Source organism: Salvelinus sp. IW2-2015, unplaced genomic scaffold (genome assembly GCF_002910315.2).
Source record: "Salvelinus sp. IW2-2015 unplaced genomic scaffold, ASM291031v2 Un_scaffold1571, whole genome shotgun sequence".
Taxonomy (NCBI): domain Eukaryota; kingdom Metazoa; phylum Chordata; class Actinopteri; order Salmoniformes; family Salmonidae; genus Salvelinus; species Salvelinus sp. IW2-2015.
In genome coordinates, this window is record NW_019942999.1 from 233934 (window position 1) to 257569 (window position 23636).

Consider the following 23636-nt stretch of genomic DNA (forward strand, 5'->3'; position numbering starts at 1 on the left):
ATAAGAATGTGGTTTGTCTATAACCACCTAAATGAGCGGTGCACGTTTCTCCCTCCCCAGCCTGTATGTTTTTGTTGTGGTTTCTGTTGGCTTCCATGACAGACCTATTCAACTAGCCTGTAATCAGCATACCAGGCCACCATGATCATACACCAGACATGGAGAGAAGAGCCACTGTTCTCAGTTCACTACACTGTACAGGCAGACTCTTTAGCTGTCTGAGTAGGGTCAAGAGCTTTTCCTTGTCAGGTTTCATCGTCAGGAAAACCTCCTTGCCATATCTACAGTATGAGCCCATGGTTGGGCCTGGTGTAGGTGTCCTCTGCCTCGCTGGGATGAGACCTGGCGGTTTTCTTCTCTGTGAAGACTGAAGAGACAACCTCAGAAGGACTGCAATTATAGTTGAGCCTGGAGGGAGTAGTAATGGTATGAGAGCTGACATAGTAGAGGCTGAGAGTAGTTTGTTGGCATAGAGGCTGAGAGTAGTCGTTGGCATAGAGGCTGAGAGTAGTCGTTGGCATAGAGGCTAGAGTAGTCGTTGGCATAGAGGCTGAGAGTAGTCGTTGGCATAGAGGCTGAAGGTAGTCGTTGGCATAGAGGCTGAGAGTAGTCGTTGGACATAGAGGCTGAGAGTAGTCGTTGACATAGAGGCTGAGAGTAGTCGTTGACATAGAGGCTGAGAGTAGTCGTTGACATAGAGGCTGAGAGTAGTCGTTGACATGGTCAAAACTGTTTTTCAAGCGACTGGCAAGGTCTGGGAGGTGTGTTAGTCGCACAAAGACTTTGGATGTGCTAAGACTATTGTTAAAAACAGACCTGAAACAATATGAGCATGGAGGGCCAGGAAAAAGACAAGTTGTGGAGCAACAGAGTTTTCTGACATCTTGGTGGCTCTTTTGTTACTCACTTTAGCAGTTGTTTGTGCAAGGTTTATGAGCAGCGTGGCTGGCTGCAGAGGGATGAATGTTTATGTGAGGGTGAGAGGTAGTTCTAAAACCACCAGCATTACGCACAGCTGCTGCTCCAGACCTCACTGAATAAGAATGTCCACAGAACTGCCCATTGCCGTGTATGTCCTCTAATTGTTGTTCACCAGCCCATGCAGGGGCAGCCAGAGTTGTGAAAAAGGACTTAATAGGAGTACAGGAACAAACTCGGCGACCCAGAACTGGTCTTTCCGTTTTGCGTACTGTTGAAACTTGGAGGTGACTGACATGCTCGGAGACTAGCCAGGAGTAACTGTCAGTGAGGTTTCCTGTGCCTGTGGCACTCTTTTCTCCCCTTGGTCTCTTTCTCTGTCTATCGTTATGTCGCTGTTTATTTGTACATTTTTTTCACATGCCGAGCACAGCGAGTACATTCACAGATCTACCCCCCCCCCCCCCCAGCCATAGAATCTCACCTCCTCAACCTCTGTCAGTATCCCAGCTCCTCCTCTCATTAGCTGCTGACTGAGTGAGGTATCCCCGGTGTGACTGAGGTTGGCTGGACCCTAGAGCTAGAGCCAGCCTGTTGATCTGATTAACACAAGCCAGGAGTGTGATGTCTGCTCCCTTATCAGTCATTGTCTATCTCACCCTCGACAGATTAGCACAAGTCCCTCGACAGACTCTTAAGACTGTTATTTTTGTCTTGTTGGAGACCCTGGTTAAAAGTGTAATCTTTGTTCAAGATTGGCCCTGCAAGGCAAAATACACTTTAAAGTCAAGGACCAAACACAAATAGCGTACAGAAACACACCAACAGATCAGCTGATGATAATCTCACCAAAAGCCTATTCAGGACAAGTTTAGACAGTAAACAGGATGGGCCATGATGTCAGAATGTACACTTGGACAGTCCTACCCACACATTTTCCTTATAGCACTAGGGGAAAAAGTAATATAGCTTAAAGAAGCTCAACATACACAGTTTGGGTTAGATGCTCAGTGGGGATGGTACTGTTGTTGTACAACTGCCCCTTTCACAGTGGCCACTGTGTTTTGTATGGGCTTTGTTTAGCTCCTGTGATGGGAAGTCATGCATCAGAGGAAAGCTTAGCACTCTGTCTCTTCTTCTAATTACAGCCCAGGCTTCCCCCAGCCTTTGTGCTGGAATTCCCACAATGGAACTCCTGAGAACAGTGACTGAATTCCTCCGATTCCCCACAGGTTTGCCGAGCTAAATAAGAAGACGGAGAGTTACAGTGGCCYTGCTATTGTATGCCTAGCAGCTTTCCCACTGTCCAGCCCTGGCAGGGTAGGACCAGGGATAGGATGGGAGGGGATGATGAGGGGGCAGATGGCCAGAGCCCCCACTGGGTAAACGGAGAGGGGAGGCAGGGGGGAGAGGAGGAGGGCAGGACTTTTCTTTCGGTGGGAGGTGAAAGAGTGCTCTCTTCCATGTAATCAAACCCCTGAGAACCCAAGCTAGGCCTGCTTGAGTCTATACACTGTGCCTGGTGGCGGATGTGAGACTGGTGTTGAGAGGAGGGGGGGGGTGTGAACATGCATGTACCAGTGTGTTCGTATACTGTTGGAAGGAACAGATATGCAGGTCATCCTAAAGCTGCAGCACATAATCAATTATGTAGGATTTATCGGTGATCTGATCAAAGTCTGCAGGTCTGCTTCAGAGAAGAAAGATACTTAAAGGTCCAATGCAGCTGCTTTTATTGCAATATAACATTTTCTGGGTAACACTTAAGTACCTTACTGTGATTTTGTTTTCAATTCAAGTGTTAAAATAAACTAAAATAGCTTATTAGCAAAGAGCAATTTCTCAAGCAAGAATTTTGCTAGGACTGTCTGGGAGGGGTCTGAGTGGGAAGTAGAAAATGGAAAACTAGGTGTTATTGGCAGAGAGGTTTGGAACTCATGGACTATTTTACCTCCTGGTGATATCACCAAGCAGGCCAAAGCTCCATCCCGCCAAAACAGGCTGAAATTTCAGGTGGTCTTTTCCAAGAGCTTTAATACTAAAAGTGCATTATCATAATTTTCACAATTTCACATTATTATTCCAACCTTGTGGAAATATATAAAACAAATCATGTTTTTGACTGCACTGGGCCTTTAAGGACAAGACCTGGATTATCTAATTGCATGATTGAGTGTTCTTCTGTAAAAGGACACATACTCTAAGGTATTCAGAATGCTCTCATTGTAGCCTACAGTAAATTACCTTACACATGACATCTGCTTCTAAATGTCTTGCAGTATAATACCAGCTTGACTCTATGTTGTGAGGCACTTTTTTTTGTCTGTACTTCATTTCCAATGTCATTCCTCGATTTTCCCTGGACTGTCATGTTCTGGCTACTGAGAGGAAACCTGCGGTTTTTAGTGCTTCTGTACAGATGTGATCCAGGAAATGTTAGGATTATCACAGGACTAGCCAGTTCATTATAGGCCGAGAGGAAACTCACTGTTTACATTGCCAAAAACCTGTGCTTATAGCCTTAAGTAGGCTGAAGTTCCATGGCCTTCAGTGTGAGCCAGATCCGTTTCTACGGTCCAAACGGAGCCTCTGGCTCTGGGATCATTGCTTTCCCAGCTGTCCAGAATCCTGTATGTCTGTATGTCAACTCATGTCAAATCTAGACTAAAGCTGTTGTGTTGATAAACTGTATGTATGTATGCACGTATGTAGAACAGGTTAAGTCGGAAGTTCACATACACTTAGGTTGGAGTCATTAAAACTAGTTTTTCACCCACTCCACAAATTTCTTGTTAACAAACTAATGTTTTGGCAAGTCGGTTAGGACATCTACTTTGTGCATGACACAAGTCATTTTCCCAACAATTGTTTACAAACAGATTATTTCACTTATTATTCACTGTATCACAGTTCCAGTGGGTCAGATGTTTACATACACTAAGTTGACTGTGCCTTTAATGCCTTTAAACAGCTTGGAAAATTCCAGAAAATGATGTGATGGCTTTAGAAGCTTCTGATAGGTCCATTAACATAATTTGAGTCAATTGGAGGTGTACCTGTGGATGTATTTTAAGGCCTACCTTGAAACTCAGTGCCTCTTTGAATGACATGGGAAAATCAAAAGAAATCAGCCAAGACCTCAGAAGAAAAATTGTAGACCTCCACATGTCTGGTTTATCCTTTATCCCAATTTCCAAATGCCAGAAGGTACCACTTTCATCTGTACAAACAATAGTACGCATGTATAAACACCATGGCACCACGCAGCCGTCATACCGCTCAGGAAGGAGACGCATTCTGTCTCCTAGAGATCAATGAACTTTTGTGCGAAAAGTGCTAATCAATCCCAGAACAACAGCAAATAACCTTGTGAAGATGCTGGAGGAAACAGGTACAAAAGTATCTATATCCACAGTAAAATGACTCCTTTATCAACAACCTGAAAGGCTACTCAGCAAGGAAGAAGCCACTGCTCCAAAACCTCCCTTAAAGTCAGACTACGGTTTGCAACTGCACATGGGGACAAAGATCATACTTTTTGGAGAAATGTCCTCTGGTCTGATGAAACAAAATAGAACTGAGCAAGGAGGCCTACAAACCTGACTCAGTTACACCAGCTGTCAGGAGGAATGGGCCAAAATTCACCCAATTTATTGTGGAAGGCTTCCCAAAACATTTTACCCTCGTTAAAAACTGACATTTCACATTCTTAAAATAAAGTGGTGATCCTAACTGACCTAAGACAGGGAATTTTTACTCGGATTAAATGTCAGGAATTGTGAAAAACTGAGTTTAAATGTATTTAGCTAAGGTGTATGTAAACTTCTGACTTCAACTGTACATACACAAAAGTATTTGGACACCTTCAAGTTAGTGTATTAGGAAATTTCAGCCACACCCGCTGCTGACAGGTGTATAAAATCAAACACACAGCCATGCAATCTCCATAGACAAAAATTGGCAGTAGAATGAAGTGCTCAGTGACTTTCAACGTGGCATCATATGATGCCACCTTTCCAACAAGTAATTTCATCAAATTCCTGCCCTGCTAGAACTGCCCAGGTCAACTGTAAGTGCTGTTATTGTGAATTGGAAAGTCTAGGARCAACAACGACTTAGCCGCAAAGTGGTAGGCCACACAAGCTCACAGAACGCGACCACCCGGTGCCGTTAAAATTGTCTGTCCTCTGTTGTAACACTCACTAATGTTGCTTCCAGAGACAGTTCGAACTCATTAGCACAATAACGATTCGTCGGGAGCTTCATGAAATGGGTTTCCATGGCTGAGTAGCACACAAGCCTAAGATCGTGCCCAATGGCAAGTGTCGACTGGAGTGGTGTAAAGCTCACCGCCATTGGACTCTGGAGCAGTGAAAACRTGTTCTCTGGAGTGATGAATCACGCTTCACCATAGGGCAGTCCGACGGACGAAACTCGGTTTGGCGGATGCCAATAGAATGCTACCTGCCCCAATGCATAGTACCAACTGTAAAGTTTGGAGGAGGAATAATGGTCTGGGGTTGTTTTTTGTGATTCGGGCTAGGCTCCTTAGTTCCAGTGAAGGGAAATCTTAACGCTACAGCATACAATGACATCCCAGACGATTCTGTTCTTCCAACTTTGTGGCAACAGCTTGGGGAAGGCCCTTTCCTGTTTCAGCATGACAATACTCCCGTGCACAAAGCGAGGTCCATATAGAAATGGTTTGTCGAGATTGGTGTGGAAGAACTTGACTGGCCTGCACAGAGCCCTGACCTCAACCCCATCGAACACCTTTGGGATGAATTGGAACGCTGACTGTGAGACAGGCCTAATTGCCCCCTATCAGTGCCCGACCTCACGAATGCTCTTGTGGCTGAATGGAAACAAGTCCCCGCAGCAATGTTCCAACATCTAGTGGAAAGCCAAGACCACAGTTCTCACTCCCATAGATAACAATAAACCAATATTCAGAATTCCTGAAATCTCAGCGTCAGTAGGGGACAGTATTATTAGCTTCTTCAGGAGCTATAGAACAATATGTATTTGATCGAGACACTATTCCTGAAGAGGGACACATTCTCTTGATTGACCCTATTGTACATCTAGTTAGTCTGTCCATCAAATATGGGTGCTTGGAAGTCTGCTGCAGTGATGCCTGTTTTAAAATCTGGTGACCCAACACTGGTGGAAAATGACTGACCTATAAGCCTTCTTCCAGTGCTATCGAAAGTAGCGGAAAGATGGGTGGTTGAACATCTGACTGATCACCTCATTCAGGGCAACTCCATACATCAAATACAATTTGGATTCAGATCTAACCATTCTACCGAAACAGCCAATTGCTATTTTCTGGAGTGCATTCAATCTCAACTGGACATAGGTGGTGAAGTCGGCGCAGTCTTTTTGGATCTTAAAAAGGCCTTTGATACTGTGAAACATGAGGTCCTCCTATCCAAACCATCCTCCCTTAATGTGTCCACTGAAGTTATTAGTTGGATGTATTCCAATCTGACAAACTGAAGTCAAAGGGTTCGTTTGGGGGGACACTCAGTCGGACTCTCTTTGCTATAACATTGGGGTCCCACAAGGGTCAATATTAGGCACCCTTCTGTTTACCATCTATATAAATGATCTCCCACTTGCTTGCCAACAATGTAACATGTAGATGTATGCAGACGATACAGTTCTGGATGTACACTCAGAAAATAGACAACTAGTTGTTAACTGAAGCTATGGTACATGTTTCTAAATGGATGACCAATTCTTGCCTGCATTTAAATATTGACAAGACTGCTTTAATGTACTTCTTCTCTAAGAAATCCATTGATTCTTCCCAACGAGCTGTTCTTGTTAATGGGGAGAATCTGATAGTTGTGTCCAACTTCAGGTATATTGGTGTCATTTTGGACTCCAACTTGACATTTAAGAAACATGTGAAGAAGGTGGTTAACATGGTCAAGTTTGGATTATCCAACTTTAGGTTTATAAGACCTTTCCTTCTTCTGGAGGCTGCCAAGCTATATAGGCATGCTATGATCTTCTCACATCTGAGATGTTGCCACACATGCTGGTCACAAGCAGGAGCTACTATTCTGAAGCCAATTGAATCACTCTACAAACAAACACTTAAGATTTTTGATAACAAACCAAAGTTACCACCATTGTCATATCATTTAGAAACAGAATTGATTTAGTCTGGATAGCTTTAAACAGTATGTACGCCTTGTCTTTAAGATCCTGCATGGTCTTGCCACTCCACCCCTATGCCGGCATATCATGCTCAAAGAAAGCACCTCCCCTTTCAACACAGTAAAATCGGTCAATCAGACTTTTCTGTTAGAGCTACAATATACTGGAATGCATTGCCAATGGACTTGAGAAGCTGCACTGATTATTGTATTTTTACATTTTAAATCTATCCAAACCTGTACACATTGACCGATATCTGTGGTTCCTCATACGTAAGACGACAGTTGATGATAGTGTAGTTGTTAGAATAATATATTATTGGATGTAATGTATTTATATTTTGTATTGTTTTAGTGTGTATTTCTTTGTGGCTGTGTAATTGTSCTTAGCTGCCCTGGGACTACGGGTGCAAATTAGCTTTCGGCTAACCCCGGCACATTTACATGGGATGTTGCATTATTGTAATATGGAGGTTAATTAATGTGCRTTGTCCCCAGTGAAATGAATGAATGAAGGAATGTAGTGTAGTTCCAGGCCCCAATCAAAAGGTGTAGCGGGTGGCAGCAGGATCCCACGGTAACAGCAGGTGCCCGTCTATCCAGCCCCCTGCTCCAGAGTGGGTGAGGTAATGACAGACTGCGGGCGTCGAGGTTTGCTAATCATCCCCTATATTGTGAAAATCGATCACTCAAAGTGCTTTGAAACGGAACTTCCTCCTATTATGCTACATTGGTCCAGCATAAACATGTGTTTTCATTTACTCAATTGTATTGTGCAGTCTCAGCTGGACTCACTAATGTCACGATCACACACACACACACACACACACACACACACACACACACTCAGACAATAAGCTCCACTTTCTACTGATGTTCAAATGAGAAGCCTGGGTTAATGCATACCATTTTTGTGAGACAGAATTTGTCTTTTGTGTTTCTGCATGTTTCTTCACACTTCATCTCAGCTTTGGCATTTAAGTGCGTGTTAAATTCTGTTTTCAGGATAGCGTTAAAATGTTTGGAAAGCGTTTTAAGTCTGGTTTGGCCTTTTGAAGAGCTTTCACAAACTCTCCCACTTCCACCCCCTTCATCAATTCACTATAGTGTGACACCCAYCTCCCTCACTTGTTTTTATGTCCTTAATGGACGTTAATAGTTTCACACACACCCTGTAGCCATTGGTCTACGCTCTATAAACTTTTATCAGGTCTATGTGAGAAGGTGCGTCTTTTCTTCTGGATGTGGCAAGAGTACGGGCCAGAGAGGTCATGGTATTGTCCCTTAAGACTCTGGGAGCAAATGTAGCCTGTGGTTCCTATGGGATAAATGCACTACGACTTGTATACCTATTGGGATAATGCAGTCTGACTGGGGGTACCCATGTTTCCCACTCTCTCCCCAGCGGGATCCTCTCAATTAGTCCCATCGAGGGGACGGGTCCTTGGTCCCCCCCCCCCCACACACACAGGCTGTTTTGAAGTGGCAGCTTTTGTTAAAACTCTCCGAATTAGACCGCCAGGCTAGTCAGGTTGGACCCTACCGTGATCTGACCCAGAATTCCAAAGTCAGGGCAGTGCTCTGGGAGAGTGATTTGGGGAGGTGTTTGGAAAATGTTTTTAAAAAACACTTAAACGAATGAAGCAATTTATATTGAGGGTGGAAGGGAAGTTCTCTTTTGGGGAGATGTTTTGTTTATCTACCCAAAGCTTTGTAATAAGCCCTTAGGCTGTTCAGGAGAAGTTAATCTCAGACTTGATTAATTATGGGAAGGAAAACTGCCACAGTCAGAGCAGGCCTAGTAGCCCAAACTTAGTTTTCCTTCCCCTCTCCCCTTAACTCATCCGTAGAGAGATGCCGCAGAAGGATGGCATCGTTCCACAGGAAATGCCTTCTTAACACGCCGAGGGTAATGCAGGAAGGAGAAACCTTAGCCCTGTGTTTCCATTCTTTTGTTTCTCTTTAATCCCATTACCAGCAGCTGGCCCAGTCAGAGGCTGAGGCTGTGTTTGTGTTGGGCTGCGTTCAGTCCCCCTCCGCCGCACAGCGCTCACTGGGTCTCTCTCATACTCTCCTCCACTGGGCCTTTTGAAGTGAGCTCCCTCTGTGCTGCCAAAACTCAGTCCATYTTAGGGATTAAGCCCAAATTGCATAAAGTCTGCCCTGGGAATTCTCAAGCCAGGAATGTGAAAAATGTTTAGACAGTAAGTGAACTTGACTGGTTGCGTTATGGGTTATAGTTGAGCAGTTTGATGTCTTTTGTTGATTTCACTGAGATTTCTCTGCAGAAGCCTTGCAGACTTTCTAGCGTTTTGAGGTTTTATAAGAGGTCGTTAAAAAGGAACTTCAATGTAAAAAGCACAGTTAATGGACTGTTAGAGATTCTTCTGCAGATTTGTAGTATTTTGTGAAAGACTTGGCTGTTCCATGTTGGTGGGTTTGAATGTAGGCCCATGTGAATGTAATTGTTTCTGTGTGTGTGTGTGTGTGTGTGTGTGAGAGAGCGAGAGAAGGGGACAGTCACAGTAACTTATGCTACTCTTGCTGCAACCCAGTAGACATATGATTGGCACAGCAGTCTCTGTGGTGTGTCCTGGGAGCCCCTGGCTCTCTGCTCTGCAGGCCAGACGAATTAACAGTCTGCTCTGGTATCTGCAACTGGATATCCTGCAGCACTAAGCCATTCACCACGCTGACACACACACACACACACGTTGCCGCAGCAACAGCACACCACACACACACACATTGAATGTCACACAGGTGTGAAAATGAGGGACCATTTATAAAGAAGGCTCCTTACCACAGAACATACTCCCATCTGCATACACATAATGCTCAACATAGTGTATTCATATATGGAGTGTTGTTAATATGGCTGCAGTTTAGACTGGAAAGAATGTACGAAACCAAAGCTCTTTCCTTGAACACTTGTCAACGGAGAAATGGATGGGTTTTGGATGGCCATACTCACAGCACGTCTCTGTGTGTGTGTGTGTGTGTGTACATCTGTCAGGATCAGGGGGGTTGTGCAGCTGACGGGCCATTCAGAGGGCCAGGGCTCAGGGCCATAGCTCTGCAGCTGCCCCCTCTCTGTGCCCTCATTGATGGACTAGATGGTGTTTACTCCCCACCACCCAAATGGTTTATTGTGAACAAGAAGCATTTGTGTTTGGCTCTCTTGGGAGACTTTTTTTTTGCAGTTGTCTTGTCGAAAGCACTGCATGTTACCCACAKACTTCTGCTAATAGGGCTATAAAATATAAAAATTGCAATTCATCCAGCTGAGCCCTTAGTAGGTGTGAGTATAATGCAGAACAAATTGCCTTTCCTTGAGTGGGCAGAGTGGCTGCTATTGTGATAAACTCATCCAACAGTGTGGGGGTTTAAAAAGCAGCTAAGAGACATCCCCCAACTGTAATCGGACAAAGAGCCGCMCATTGGTCAACTGTCCCAAAAGACTTAGGAGCGGTTTAACCGCTCTTCTGTTTATGGTGTGTTTATCTTGGGGCTAGATCTGATGCACCTGTTTCTCTCTTTCTCTGCTATTGGTCTGTGTACTACACAGCCGCCCGTATGTCGTTAGGTGTCAGGTCCGTTATTAGAACTGGGCTTGTGTCAAGACAGGTGGAGACCGACTTCCACAGATCCTGTTGCGTCTTTAAGGAGATTCATGTGCTGCGTCTCTACTATGGGTAGGCCTCTGTATCACTCAATGTTAGAGGCCTGCATAAAGAAACACAGCTTTTACTGTTATGTCATGTTATCACATAAAGGTATTTCTTATCGGTGCCCTTTGTCTCAAGGTACTAACACTCGTTCTCTCCTTCCCCCTCTCTGTGTCCAGGCTTGGATGACAGCCTGCAGCAGTATGTGCCTAATTTTGAGCGGGAGAAGATCAGCGGGGAGCAGCTGCTGAAGATCTCCCATCAGGACCTGGAGGAGCTGGGTGTGGCCCGCATCGGACACCAGGAGCTGGTGCTGGAGGCTGTAGACCTGCTCTGTGCTCTGGTACGTACATGGTGCTTACATCTCGATTTGACAGATCATGAAAGCCCTTGTGTGAAAAAGGGATGATGGGACCAGGAGCTTGCTGGTTGTTCAGTGAGAATCTCTGGAGATGGAGCTAAGGTCATCAGCCCTGCTGTTCCCTCTTTCGCTCTCTTGGTGCCAGTGTGTGTGTGTTTGAAATAGGCCCAGATTGTAGTTGGCAACCAGGGGTGCAGAATCTCTCATTTCCCACACAACTCAGTAGGGTGTAGAACACTGCTCTAGGACATTAGAGTAGGAAAGCTGTATTTCAGTCCAGATGGAAGGAAACCAGGCTTTTTAATCAGGCTCTATGGGCTCCAGGTCTGGTGGTTAGATTTGAGCTGGTGATTAGTAGTGGTCAGATGGGGAATCACATCTCTTAGACATCACAGGACATGAAGGGGATGAAGAGAAGAAAGGGGTTATTGTGCTCCTTTCTTTAGCTATATCTTTTCTGTTTCTCTCTCTCTCTCTCTCACACACACACACACACACACACACACACACACACACACACACACACACACACACACACACACACAGAGAGAGAGGGTGTAATGTCAGGTCAGCTGTTGCATTCCCAGTGCACTCCTGGCCTCAGCCTTGTCTCTCACCCAGTGGCTCATGGGAACGCTGATACGGCCTTCTAGCCTGGCGTCCGGCCATCCATGAAAAGAGCTGCCAGGAGAAGAGTTATGGTCAACACCACTGTCTTAAAGCTCAAAGAGAGGGAGGAGAGAGAGAGAGGGACAGAAGCAGAGGGATTAGGTGCTCCTAAAACATTCACCAAGCACAGACTGAAACAGAACCAGGTTTTCAAACAGATGGGATTGATTTGGGTTTTTATCGTTTCCTGTGTCGGCCCAGATTGCGGTCTTAAGTTTTGATCAGTGTCAGCGTTTATTTTTGTGAAATCCTTATGCTCCTTTAAAATGTCTCGCACTACTGATTTTTSCTCAAGTTCCTTAAAGGAGCATTTCCATTCAGGGAGAACTGCAGGATAAAATCTGATCTTGTATTATTCTGTAGAAAAGGAAACTTTAAGAAAACTTTAAGCAGTAGACCAACAGGTCACTTTACCCAAACAGATCTAATTTAGCTGGCACTGCTAAATACCCCCCACCTAAATGCCAGAGGAGCCTGGTGTTGTCTGGTTAGACATGAGTGGTGTTCGTGCCCATGTCATCTGATCCTGGTTAGTTTGCTTCTGATGTTTAAGGTTGAGATTCAGATGGGGAGAGCGACACATAGATTAACCCCAGCATGGTAGCTGCCAGTCTAAGCACCCTGMGTCTATGTCCAGCTGTGGGATCCTGATCCTGGGATTGTCCGACAAAAGGTTGGAGACGGACCTCTGAAGCGTTGTTCCTTGATTCATCATCTCTAGGGAATATTCATTGGGAAGTATTGTTGGATAGTGTCTGAGCATCCCTCTCTGGAGCAGAGACGGTGATAACAGCTTGAAGAAATAAGACCCTAGGCGGTTACTGTAACCCTTTTGAACGGACACATGGAATTGCTTTTTACAGGGGTAGAAGGTAATGCTTATGCTATGATGAATCTATGTCATACCTTATGCACCATACCCTACATCCTTCAGTCCAGCTAGTGTTGGGGAAGCTACTCTGAAAATYTAGTTTTCCAAGCTACCAATCACTTCACACTGGAAGACGTTAGGCTACACTAAAGCTACCATTAAGAAAAATATAGCTTACTTAAATGATTAAAATGTAACTAAGTACGTTTTCTAAATCTGAAATGTCATAAACTACAAATTGCAAGAACAGATCACTCTGGAGTCAGATGTTAACATAATGTGTAATTTAGCCTATTAAACATAACAAGTGAGAATTGGGCACATAGTGTTTCACGTGAGAATTGGGCAGGTCTGATGCTGAAAATAAAGGACATTCTTGCCTACTTCACCCATATTTTATTTTTGCTAAGAAAAAGTTGTGTAGTTCCAATAGTTAGCTACATGCTCAGGGTAATTGTGCCCAGATTTCTGCTCACCCCCAGAGCCAGCGATTTAGTGAAGCCTCTTTGTTTTTTTTGATGAGCTTCATAAATTTAACCCGTATTCCCTCGTGTTTCCCCAGCATGTGTTTGTTATGGTTAACAAATCTTCCCCCGGTCCAGAGCCTTTGTTATTTCTCAAAATAACTTGAGTCTGTTAGGAGAGGATGATTATGTTATGTCATTCAGACAGAGGATCAGAGAGGATGTTTAGTCGTACTTGTTTCCCCCGCTAGTGACCCTGGGTTTGGAATGCCGGGCCAGCAGCGGCATGGAAATGCTCCTCGCACCCCTGATTGAGGAACCCTGGGTAAACAAGCTGGTCGTGCTGGTCTGCTGTGGCTCCTCCTATTAACAGAGGCCTCTGTCTCACTGGCCCCGCGGAAGGAAGACACACCCTCGTTTCAATTAACTTTAACTGGGGAGAGGTCACGGCTTATGAGTGGAACAACCAGCTGACAAACACCAGACCTCTCTCGCTGTGGGGTCAAACAGTCCATCTCTTCTCTTTGTGGTCACACAGCAGTCCTTTCATAGTAGACAGGATATCCCCTGTACTGGTCATGGAGCCACATGGTAGATGGTCATGAGATGGTCTGAACCTTCTCTGCTGTTGAATGCTTTTACAAGCATGTTCTTACATCAGAGTTGTGTATCTGTTCTCGTCTCGTAAATGAGTAGAACCTTCTATCAACACGTGTCTTAACTTGGCTCTCGTTGCCWGAGTCCCTATCCCGCAGCAGGATGTTAGACTGGCTGACTTAATGTAGCCCTTCAGTACCACTCGGATTACAGCTCACACCAGGCAGAAGTCATCTGAGCAAACTGGTCTCTGGAGACAGAGGAAGAACATGTTAATTATTCAAACTGGAACTCCCAGAAACATAATGACTTCTGCAGAGATCCACCTTGAAACCCAACACCTCTGTTTTTCCTTTGGAACCCCAGCGGCCTGCTCATAGGAGAAGAAAGAGCCCCCCCCTATTGTCTCCCAGAGCCATGGAATAGATATTAACGGCGCAGTGGCTAAGTAGTGCGGTGGAAACTGCTGTGTGGTGTTTTACTGTCCACTGTGGACCTGTCCCTTCGAGGAGCGTACCAGACTCTCTCTTCAGGAGCAGGAAACAGATGTGGCCCCCACCTGGCTGATTGACGGGTGTGGGGGTATGCCCATCTTGGGCCATGTTCCTGCCGTGTTCCTCTGGTAGTGTCAGGTGATGCATACCGTTGGGCCCCTGCGGTAAGGGGCAGGAAGAACCTGTTGTGATGGGCCTCCTCAGGTCTCCTGTGAACACTTCTCCATGTCTGTCAGGATACAGGGCCTATCTGGAGGCCCGAGCAGATCCTATTCACAACAGTCACTTCTCTGCTTTCTCGACGCTAGCTAAGCAGTGCCCATAATAAGACGGATTAAAATGGAGTGAATTTGATTTGATACGCACATTATTCACCTGGTCACTGTTCCTATTAGTTGCTACAGCTATGTGAAGGGGAGGTATTGAACTTCTGCATAGCAGTCCGAGCTGGTGTTTCTGTGTGTGATTGGCCCGCTAATGACAAAGCCAGAGGTTCTGTTTGTTCTTAACTCGCTCTCTACAGCTTAGTGTCAGTCTCACTATTTCTGTTTTGGTTCAACACAGTTGCTGTGTGTCTTTTCATGATCCATGTGGGCTTTTAGAGTGCCTGAGATATTTAGACGCATCTTTTCTCCATTTCTTCTCCTGGTATAAATCTGCCTAAAGTTCATGAAGTTTCCATAATGATCTAAGGCTCTGCGTGTCTCAGTGGCCCTCTGAAAGAGCAATTTGGATACTGAGATGTGGTACATTTGACGCGTTATGAGTTTGCACATATGGCTGTTTTTCCGAGCCACCGTGCTTCTACATCTGCATTTCTTGCTGTTTTGGGGTTTTTGGCTGGGTTTCTGTATAGCACTTTGTGACACATGCTGATGTAAAAAAAAATACATTTGATTGATTGCTACATCAGGCCCATGCAGCTCGATAGGGACGACTCTAGGATGAGGTAAGTAATATGTCATCTGTTCCTGAGTAAATGCTCCTGATATAAAACGGCAGCTGAGTGGAGTTAGCTGCTGATCACTTGCAGGTTTCCTCAGTGTGGAGCTGGGCCGAGCGAGCGCAGGCTATTTTCTGCTCTTTAGCGTATTTAGCCATTACCGTGCCAGTCAGGCTGAGRCCAGCAAAGCTGGCGTGGATGCAACACCCTGTGAGCCATCTAACTTTTCTTTTCTTTTTTGGGGGGGAGGGTGGGAACTTGGCCAGACTAAAATCTAAAATGTAAAAGTGTTTTTAATGCAGCGCTACACTAACCAGAACAAGCAGCTGACTGACGTCATGATGAATGTAGCCGCTGTGATGTTTGATAAGAGCATTGCAGTCTGAACACGACCAGAGTCTGTGTTAAGGTAAGGGCTGTATTACCAAACTGCAAACAGGGCACATGCCCCCCAAGGGGCCCCCTTCCCCTCGGATATACGGCTCCCTCGGGAACAGACCCTGACCCCAGTCATCYGCGTGAAGAGGAGGTGGAGAAAGAGAGGCAGGAGGGCTTCCTTCTGAGGAGTAGGCGGGGATCGAATAAACCCCCACTCCCCGAAATTCTGCTCGCAAACATGCTATCTTTGGACAATAAAATGGACGAGTTATTGGGAAGATTAAACTACCAACGGGACATTAAAAAGTGTAACATCTTATGCTTCACGGAGTCGTGGCTGAACGACAACAATATCAACATACAGCTGGCTGGTTATACGATGTATCAGCAKGATAGAACAGCGGCGTCTGGTAAGACAAGGGGCGGCGTTCTATGTATTTTTGTAAACAACAGCTGGTGCACGATATCTAAGGAAGTCTTGAGCTATTGCTTGCCTGAGGTAGAGTTTCTCATGATAGCTGCAGACCACGTTACCTACCGAGAGAGTTCTCATCTATATTCTTTGTAGTTGTTTACATACCACCACAGTCAGAGGCTGGCACCAAKATAGSATTGAATGAGCTGTATTCCGCCATAAGCAAACAAGAAAACGCTCACCCAGAGGCGGCGCTCCTAGTAGCCTGGGACTTTAATGCAGGGAAACTTAAATCAGTTTTACCTAATTTCTATCAGCATGTTAAATGTGCAACCAGAGGGAAAATAACTCTGGACCACCTATACTCCACACACAGAGATGCATACAAAGCTCTCCCTCGCTCTCCATTTGGCAAATCTGACTATAATTCTATCCTCCTGCTTACAAACAAAAATTAAAGCAGGAAGCASCAGTGACGAGATCAATAAAAAAGTGGTCAGATRAAGCAGATGCTAAGCTACAGGACTGTTTTGCTAGCACAGACTGGAATATGTTCCGGGATTCCTCAAATGGCATTGAGGAGTACACCACATCTGTCGTTGGCTTCAATGACAATAAGTGCATCGATGACGTCGTGACCGTACGTACATACCCCAACCAGAAACCATAGATTACAGGCAGCATCYGCACTGAGCTGAAGGCTAGAGCTGCCGCTTTCAAGGAGCGGGACTCTAACTCGGAAGCTTGTAAGAAATCCCTCTATGCCCACAGACGAACCATCAAACAGGCAAAGCATCAATACAGGACTAAGATCGAGTCTTCCGACAAGCGCCAGAGMCGGTGTAGTATGTGGCAGGGCCTGCAAACCATTAGACTACAAAGGGAAGCACAACTGAGAGCTGCCCAGTGACACGAGCCTACCGGATGAGCTAAACTGCTTCTATACTCGCTTCAAGGCAAATAACACTGAAACATGCATGAGAGCACCAGCTGTACCGGAAGACTGTGTGATCACGCTGTCCGCAGCCGATGAGAGTAAGACCTTTAGACAGGTCAACATACACAAGGCCGCGGGGCCAAACGGAATACCAGGATGTGTACTGCAAGCATGCGCTGGCCARCTAGCAAGTGTCTTCACTGACATTTTCAACCTCTCCCTGTCCGAGTCTGTAATACCAACATGTTTTAAGCAGACCACCATAGTGCCTGTGCCCAATAACACGAAGGTAACCTGCCTAAATGACTACCGACCCGTAGCMCTCACGTCTGTAGCCATGAAGTGCTTTGAAAGGCTRGCTCACATCAACACCATCATCCCAGAAACCCTAGACCCAYTCCAATTTGCATACCGCCCCAAAAGATCCACAGATGATGCAGTCTCTATTGCACTCCACACTGCCCTTTCCCACCTGGACAAAAGGAACACCTATGTGAGAATGCTATTCATTGACTACAGCTCAGCGTTCAACACCATAGTGCACTCAAAGCTCATCAATAAGCTAWGGACCCTGGGACTGAAAACCTTCCTTTGCAACTAAATGCATGCTTTTCAACCGTTCGYTGCCCGCGCCCGYCCGACTAGCATCACTACTCCGGACGGTTCTGACTTAGACTATGTGGACAACTACAAATACCTAGGTGTCTGGCTAGACTGTAAACTCTCCTTCCAGACTCAYATTAAACATCTCCAATCCAAAATGATATCTAGAATCGGCTTTCTATTCCGCAACAAAGCTTCCTTCACCTACGTCGCCAAACATACCCTAGTAAAACTGACTATCCTACCGATCATTGACTTCGGCGATGTCATTTACAAAATAGCATCCAACACTATACTCAGCAAACTGGATGCAGTCTATCACAGTGCCATCCGTTTTGTCACCAAAGCCCCATATACCACCCACCACTGCGACCTGTATGCTCTAATCGGCTGGCCCTCGCTACATATTTGYCGCCAGACCCAYTGGCTCCAGGTCATCTATAAGTCTTTGCTAGGTAAAGCTCYGCCTTATCTCAGCTCACTGGTCAGGATAACAACATCCACCCGTAGCACGTGCTCCAGCAGGTATATCTCACTGGTCATCCCCAAAGCCAACACCTCCTTTGGCTGCCTTTCCTTCCAGTTCTCTGCTGCCAATGACTGGAACGAATTGCAAAAATCGCTGAGGCTGGAGACTTATTTCCCTTACTAACTTTAAACATCAGCTATCCGAGCAGCTTACCGATCGCTACAGCTGTACATAGCCCATCTGTACATAGCCCATCCAATCGACCGGATTGTTTTTATTTACTTTTCTGCTCTTTTGCACACCAGTATTTCTACTTGCACATCAATCACTCCAGTGTTACTATGGCCTATTTATTGCCTACCTCCTCACGCCATTTGCACACACTATATATAGACTTTCTTTTTTTCTATTATGTTGTTGACTGTACGCTTGTTTATTCCATGTGTAACTCTGTGTTGTTTGTGTCGCACTGCTTTGCTTTATCTTGACCAGGTCGCAGTTGTAAATGAGAACTTGTTCTCAACTAGCCTACCTGGTTAAATAAAGGTGAAATAAAATAAAAATAAAAAACTGGATCCTGGACTTCCTGACGGGCCGCCCCCAGGYGGTAAGGGTAGGTAACAACACATCCGCCACGCTGATCCTCAACACAGGGGCCACTCAAGGGTGCGTGCTCAGCCCCCTCCTGTACTCCCTGTTCACTCATGACTGCACGGCCAGGCACGACTCCAACACCATCATTACATTTGCCAATGACACAACAGTGGTAGGCCTGATCACCGACAACAACGAGACAGCCTATAGGGAGGAGGTCAGAGACGTGGCCATGTGGTGCCAGGACAACAACCTCTCCCTCAACGTGATCAAGACAAAGGAGATGATTGTGGACTACAAGAAAAAGAGGACAGAGCACAGCTCCATTCTTATCAACGGGGCTGCAGTGGAGCAGGTTGAGAGCTTCAAGTTCCTTGGTGTCCACATCAACAACAAACTAACATGGTCCAAGCACACCATGCAGTCGTGAAGCGGGCACGACAAAACCTATTCCCCCTCAGGAGACTGAAAAGATTTGCCGTGGGTCCTCAGATCCTCAAAAGTTCTACAGCTGTACCATCGAGAGCATCCTGCCTGGTTGCATCACTGCCTGGTATGGCAACTGCTCGGCCTCCAACCGCAAGGCACTACAGAGGGTAGTGCGAACGGCCCAGTACATCACTGGGGCCAAGCTTCCTGCCATCCAGGACCTCTATACCARGCGGTGTCMGAGGAAGGCCCTGAAAATTGTCAGACTCCAGCCACCCTAGTCATGGACTGTTCTCTCTGCTAMCGCACAGCAAGCGATACCGGAGTGCCAAGTCTAGGTCCAAGAGGCTTCTTAACAGCTTCTACCCCCAAGCCATAAGACTCCTGAACTACTAGTCAACTGGCAACCCAGACTATTCACATTGCCCCCCCCCCTCTCCACACCACTGCCACTCTCTGTTGTCATCTATGGATAGTCACTTTAATTAACTCTACCTACATGTACATACTTCCTCAACTAACCAGTGCCCCGCACATTGACTATGTACCGACACCCCCCCTGTATATATTGTTATTTTTTACTGCTCCTCTTTAATTACTTGTTACTTTTATCTCTTATTCTTATCTGTATTTTATTCAACTGCGCTGTCGGTTAGGGGCTCGTAAGTAAGCATTTCGCCGTTGTAATAAATTTGATTTGATAACAAATAGTTAGTATATAATTGCAAACTGTGTAGAATTGCAGGAAATTAGCTTTAAATCTGCACAATTCTCTCAGCTTAATGACAAAATGTGAACAAAAGCATAAAATGAGCTGTAAAACCTCAACAACAAATCTGCCTCATTGCAAAAAGTGTAGAATTTAAAACTGCAACATTTTCTCTTAGCCTCATGACAAAATGTGTAGAATAGCATAAAACTTCACATTTGGGGGCCCAAATGCTGTATTCTGGCCCTGGTTAAGGTTACTACCAGCTTCACTCCTTTGACCTACCTGCATGCGGGTGGAGTGGGATTTTTGATAACACAGTTGATAACATGGTATCCTCACCGGTCCCACTCCCATTCACAAGGGGTCGATAGCAAAGTTGTTCATTTTTTTGGTCTTTTCATTTTGTGAATGCAAAGAAGGGTCACCTTCCCTTGCTACTGAAGTGGCTAGCTAGCTGGCAGTCTGGCTAGCTAGCTGGCAGTCTGGCTAGCTAGCTGGCAGTCTGGCTAGCTAGCTGGCAGTCTGGCTAGCTAGCTGGCAGTCTGGCTAGCTAGCTGCTGGCAGTCTGGCTAAAAACATAGCAAGCTAGCTAGCCTTTTTAGCTTCCCACATCTCCATGTGAAATAATCAGATTTATAATTTAAAGAAGATGCCCTGGCAAATATTCTTATGCTTGCCAGTGTAACCTAAAACATTATCCCAGTTTTGATATACTGCTTGTGTATTCATTCCCATATCAGTTAAAAATAACTCATGAAATGTATTGTACAACAGACAAAATTCACAAATTCTACAGCACAACGGCAGAGTCATGGCTTGAGTGTAAAACTAATAACTCGATAATCCATGCTTTCTGGGAATGCTATAAAGTCCGGAAGTTGTGGGCATAGCTAGAAAGTTGGCTGTCAGAAGTATTACAATGTAAATGTACTTTTAATCCATCTGTCTGCATATTTCAAGACATGGCATATGGGGGTGTAGTGAGTTTCCCAATGGGCTGGACAATTCTCTTATCACTCATCTTGAAAAATCTTGGAAGTCAATCAATCCGCCATCATTGTCATAATGGAAAAATAGTTAAGAATGTTTTATTATTGAAACAGCATGGGTGACCGAAGAAAAACAAATTGGTAGAATTTAATGCAGGCACTMGGGATGGGGGTGTGAGCATGCGGGTCTGGCAGATGAGATGTAGTCATTCTTTGTGTCTGTAAGTTGTTGTTCGTTTGTATAAGTTGGTATCTGGAGTGTAAAAAATGTAATTAAAATAAAAAGATTAATAAARAAATATTTTGGGGGGTGGATTCTTGTTTGGTTTGCTGTTTGAACTCTCACTAAGACTGTCGTTAGGGCCACATGAGGGCAGGTACAGGGCATAACGTTGCCTCAAATAAGGGATTTCTTTGGCCAATAGGACCCATTTTATATCAGCTTGGTATTTTCAGGGTCGATAACTCTGAAAGAGAAAATCTCTTTCTACACAGTTGAAGTGAAAACTAGGTTGGGTGTGTCTGTCAATCATTTGCCTAATCACTTTTCCTGGAGCAGGTCAGGGTTGTAAGGGCGATATGAATGAACAGTATATAGATCTGGGGCCGGGCTTACGCTTCTGCCCTCACGCTTTCTGCCTTCACTTGCGCTTCTGCCCTCTGATGCACCTTTCCTTGCTGTTAAGAGTCTGATCACAGCAGCAGTAGGCCTAGACTACAATACAGTACACTACACGTTGTCTGTCTGTTGCTCGTGACCCCTGAAGCCTCTTCCTTTTGACCGTGTGAAGGGTCTGTAAATTAGTGGATTGCGCAAGGAGGAAATGGCCTGGCTCAGGAATGCAAACTTTGCCTGCTATATGGGAATCAGGTGTGGGAATCTGGAGTGACGCCTCCCTCCCGAGGGTTGAGCCAGAGATGGACATGAAGAATGCAGGGGAATTTCACCCCAGAGGTGCCGAGAGAGACATGGCCTCTTTTAAATCATGTGTGTCATAGAGCATTACAATTAATAACCCACATTTACTCTGCAGGAAACAACATGTTTGTCTGTAAAATGAAATCCAGAGCCATAAAAATCTGGAAAAACTGTTCCGACCAAGAATATGGCTGCCAAGACGATTGATTGATTGACATTCACTGTAACATACTGTACACTTTCTTCTATGACTAAAACGATAACCTCTCAAACTCAACTCTCAAACCTCTCAAACTCAATTCTCTCCTTTCTTCCCCTCTCAGAACTACGGAGTGGAGACCGACAACCTAAAGGGTCTGGTGGTGAGGATGAGAGCGGCCACCAACGGCCTGCACATGTCCACGTCAGACCACAGGAAGAGCCCGACGTACAACGGCAGCACTTCCCGGAAACCTCCCAATAACTTCCTAACCTCTGTAGTGGAGCTCATCGGAGCCGCCAAGAGCCTCCTGGCCTGGCTGGACAGGTAAGACCTAACCTCCATGGTAACGATAGTCCTAGCTACATAAAATCTGCTCTATATATTCTAGCCCATGGACTGCCATTGGGGTTAGCTGTAACGTTAGTGTTTCCTACGCATAGGCGTCATTGAGCTCACTGAATCCCCTAATGACTAGAATATGCTGCTACGCTACACATTACAGGCATTGGTTTTCCTCGGCCTCTACAGACTAAAACAGAAACGCAGCTCCTCTCTCTCAGGAGAGTTTCCAGAAAGGGTTTGAGGACATATGAGTGAAATTGAGTACAAGTCTGGTGGTTTCCTCTACCGCTGTCTAGTCATTGTCCAGAGAATATCCAGATGAGATTTCAGAATCAATCTAGCCATACAGATGCAGATTCTTTTCATAGCATTTGTTTTCAAGATCACTCTGTCAGTTAACTTAACCAAAAGCAGTATTTTCTGAAAGTAGTAGTAGTGATGTTAACATGTTGACCTTTATTTTTTTCTTCTGAGGTTTGTTTCCAGATCCAAAATGTATATATTGTGATTAAAGGTTCACCAGTACTGTTCTTTTCCTATGAACTGCATTAGAGGTGGCTCGATGTCACTCTGTTGTCCCACTGTAAGATTTACCCCCTTCTCAAGCTCTCCTGACAACTACTGTATCTCAGTGCGGTCAGGGACATGACCTGAGGATGTCATGCCAAAATGGCCTTTCAATCTTCTCTCTCGTTGCAGTACGCCCCTGACTGGGATCAGTGACTTCACCACCACCAAGAATAAGATCATTCAGCTGTGTCTGGACCTCACCACCACAGTTCAACAGGTCTGCACGCTCTCTCGCCCTCGCCCTTCCCCACTCACTCACTCACTCACTCACTCACTCACTCACTCACTCACAACAGTGCACGAGTAGAGTAACTACTCAGGGCAGACTAGCCTATAGGCTAGCCTACTCCACTCAGGGCAGACTAGCCTATAGGCATACACATGTAGGATTAAGTAAAGGAGCAGAGGGTTATGGGAACTGGGGAGAGTGGGGGCTATGACAGGCTACTGGCTTCAGGCTGATGTCATGTCTGAACACAGTACAGGTTAGCTAATGAGGAGACCCCCAACCGCGGTGGTGTTTAATGGCAATCGCAGCCTCTGCGTTTACAGTTTCATAAAAACCTCTGGTGCTCTTTAAAAAGCATCTGCCGACATTCCGCAGGCTGCATTATTCCCCCGGCCATGTGGTTCCAGTTCCCCCCCAGCGGGAGAGCATACTGTCTGTGTGTACATCCTGTGGAGGATTAATGCACGGTGGGTTGAGGTAGTGGTACGGTGCTCTCCTTCACTGCCACATATTAGATGTTTACCTCCCTTTAAAAAGTAGCAAATCAGCAAACATCCTTCTAGGTTAAATGTGTTTGATTTGGCCACAGGCTGTCAGATTGCTAAGGGTCTATTTATATCAGATTTATAGAATGAATATTTCCAGGTTGTTTTCCAAACTGGTTATGTATGTATGTAGGCTCTGAAAGAAAAC

The 23636-nt window shown here is 45.3% G+C and overlaps 1 protein-coding gene across 1 annotated transcript in view; it reads left to right on the forward strand.

Annotated features, from left to right (window-relative positions):
• LOC112071292 (connector enhancer of kinase suppressor of ras 3-like) overlaps window positions 1-23042 on the forward strand; it is a 36244-nt gene extending 13202 nt beyond the window's left edge. Inside the window, exons 2-4 of the mRNA XM_024138758.2 lie at window positions 10936-11099; window positions 21924-22126; window positions 22844-23042. Of these exons, the coding sequence (XP_023994526.2) occupies window positions 10936-11099; window positions 21924-22126; window positions 22844-23021 (545 nt within the window). The 3' untranslated portion in view covers window positions 23022-23042. The remainder of the gene's footprint in view (window positions 1-10935; window positions 11100-21923; window positions 22127-22843) is intronic.
• Window positions 23043-23636: the final 594 nt, after the last annotated feature.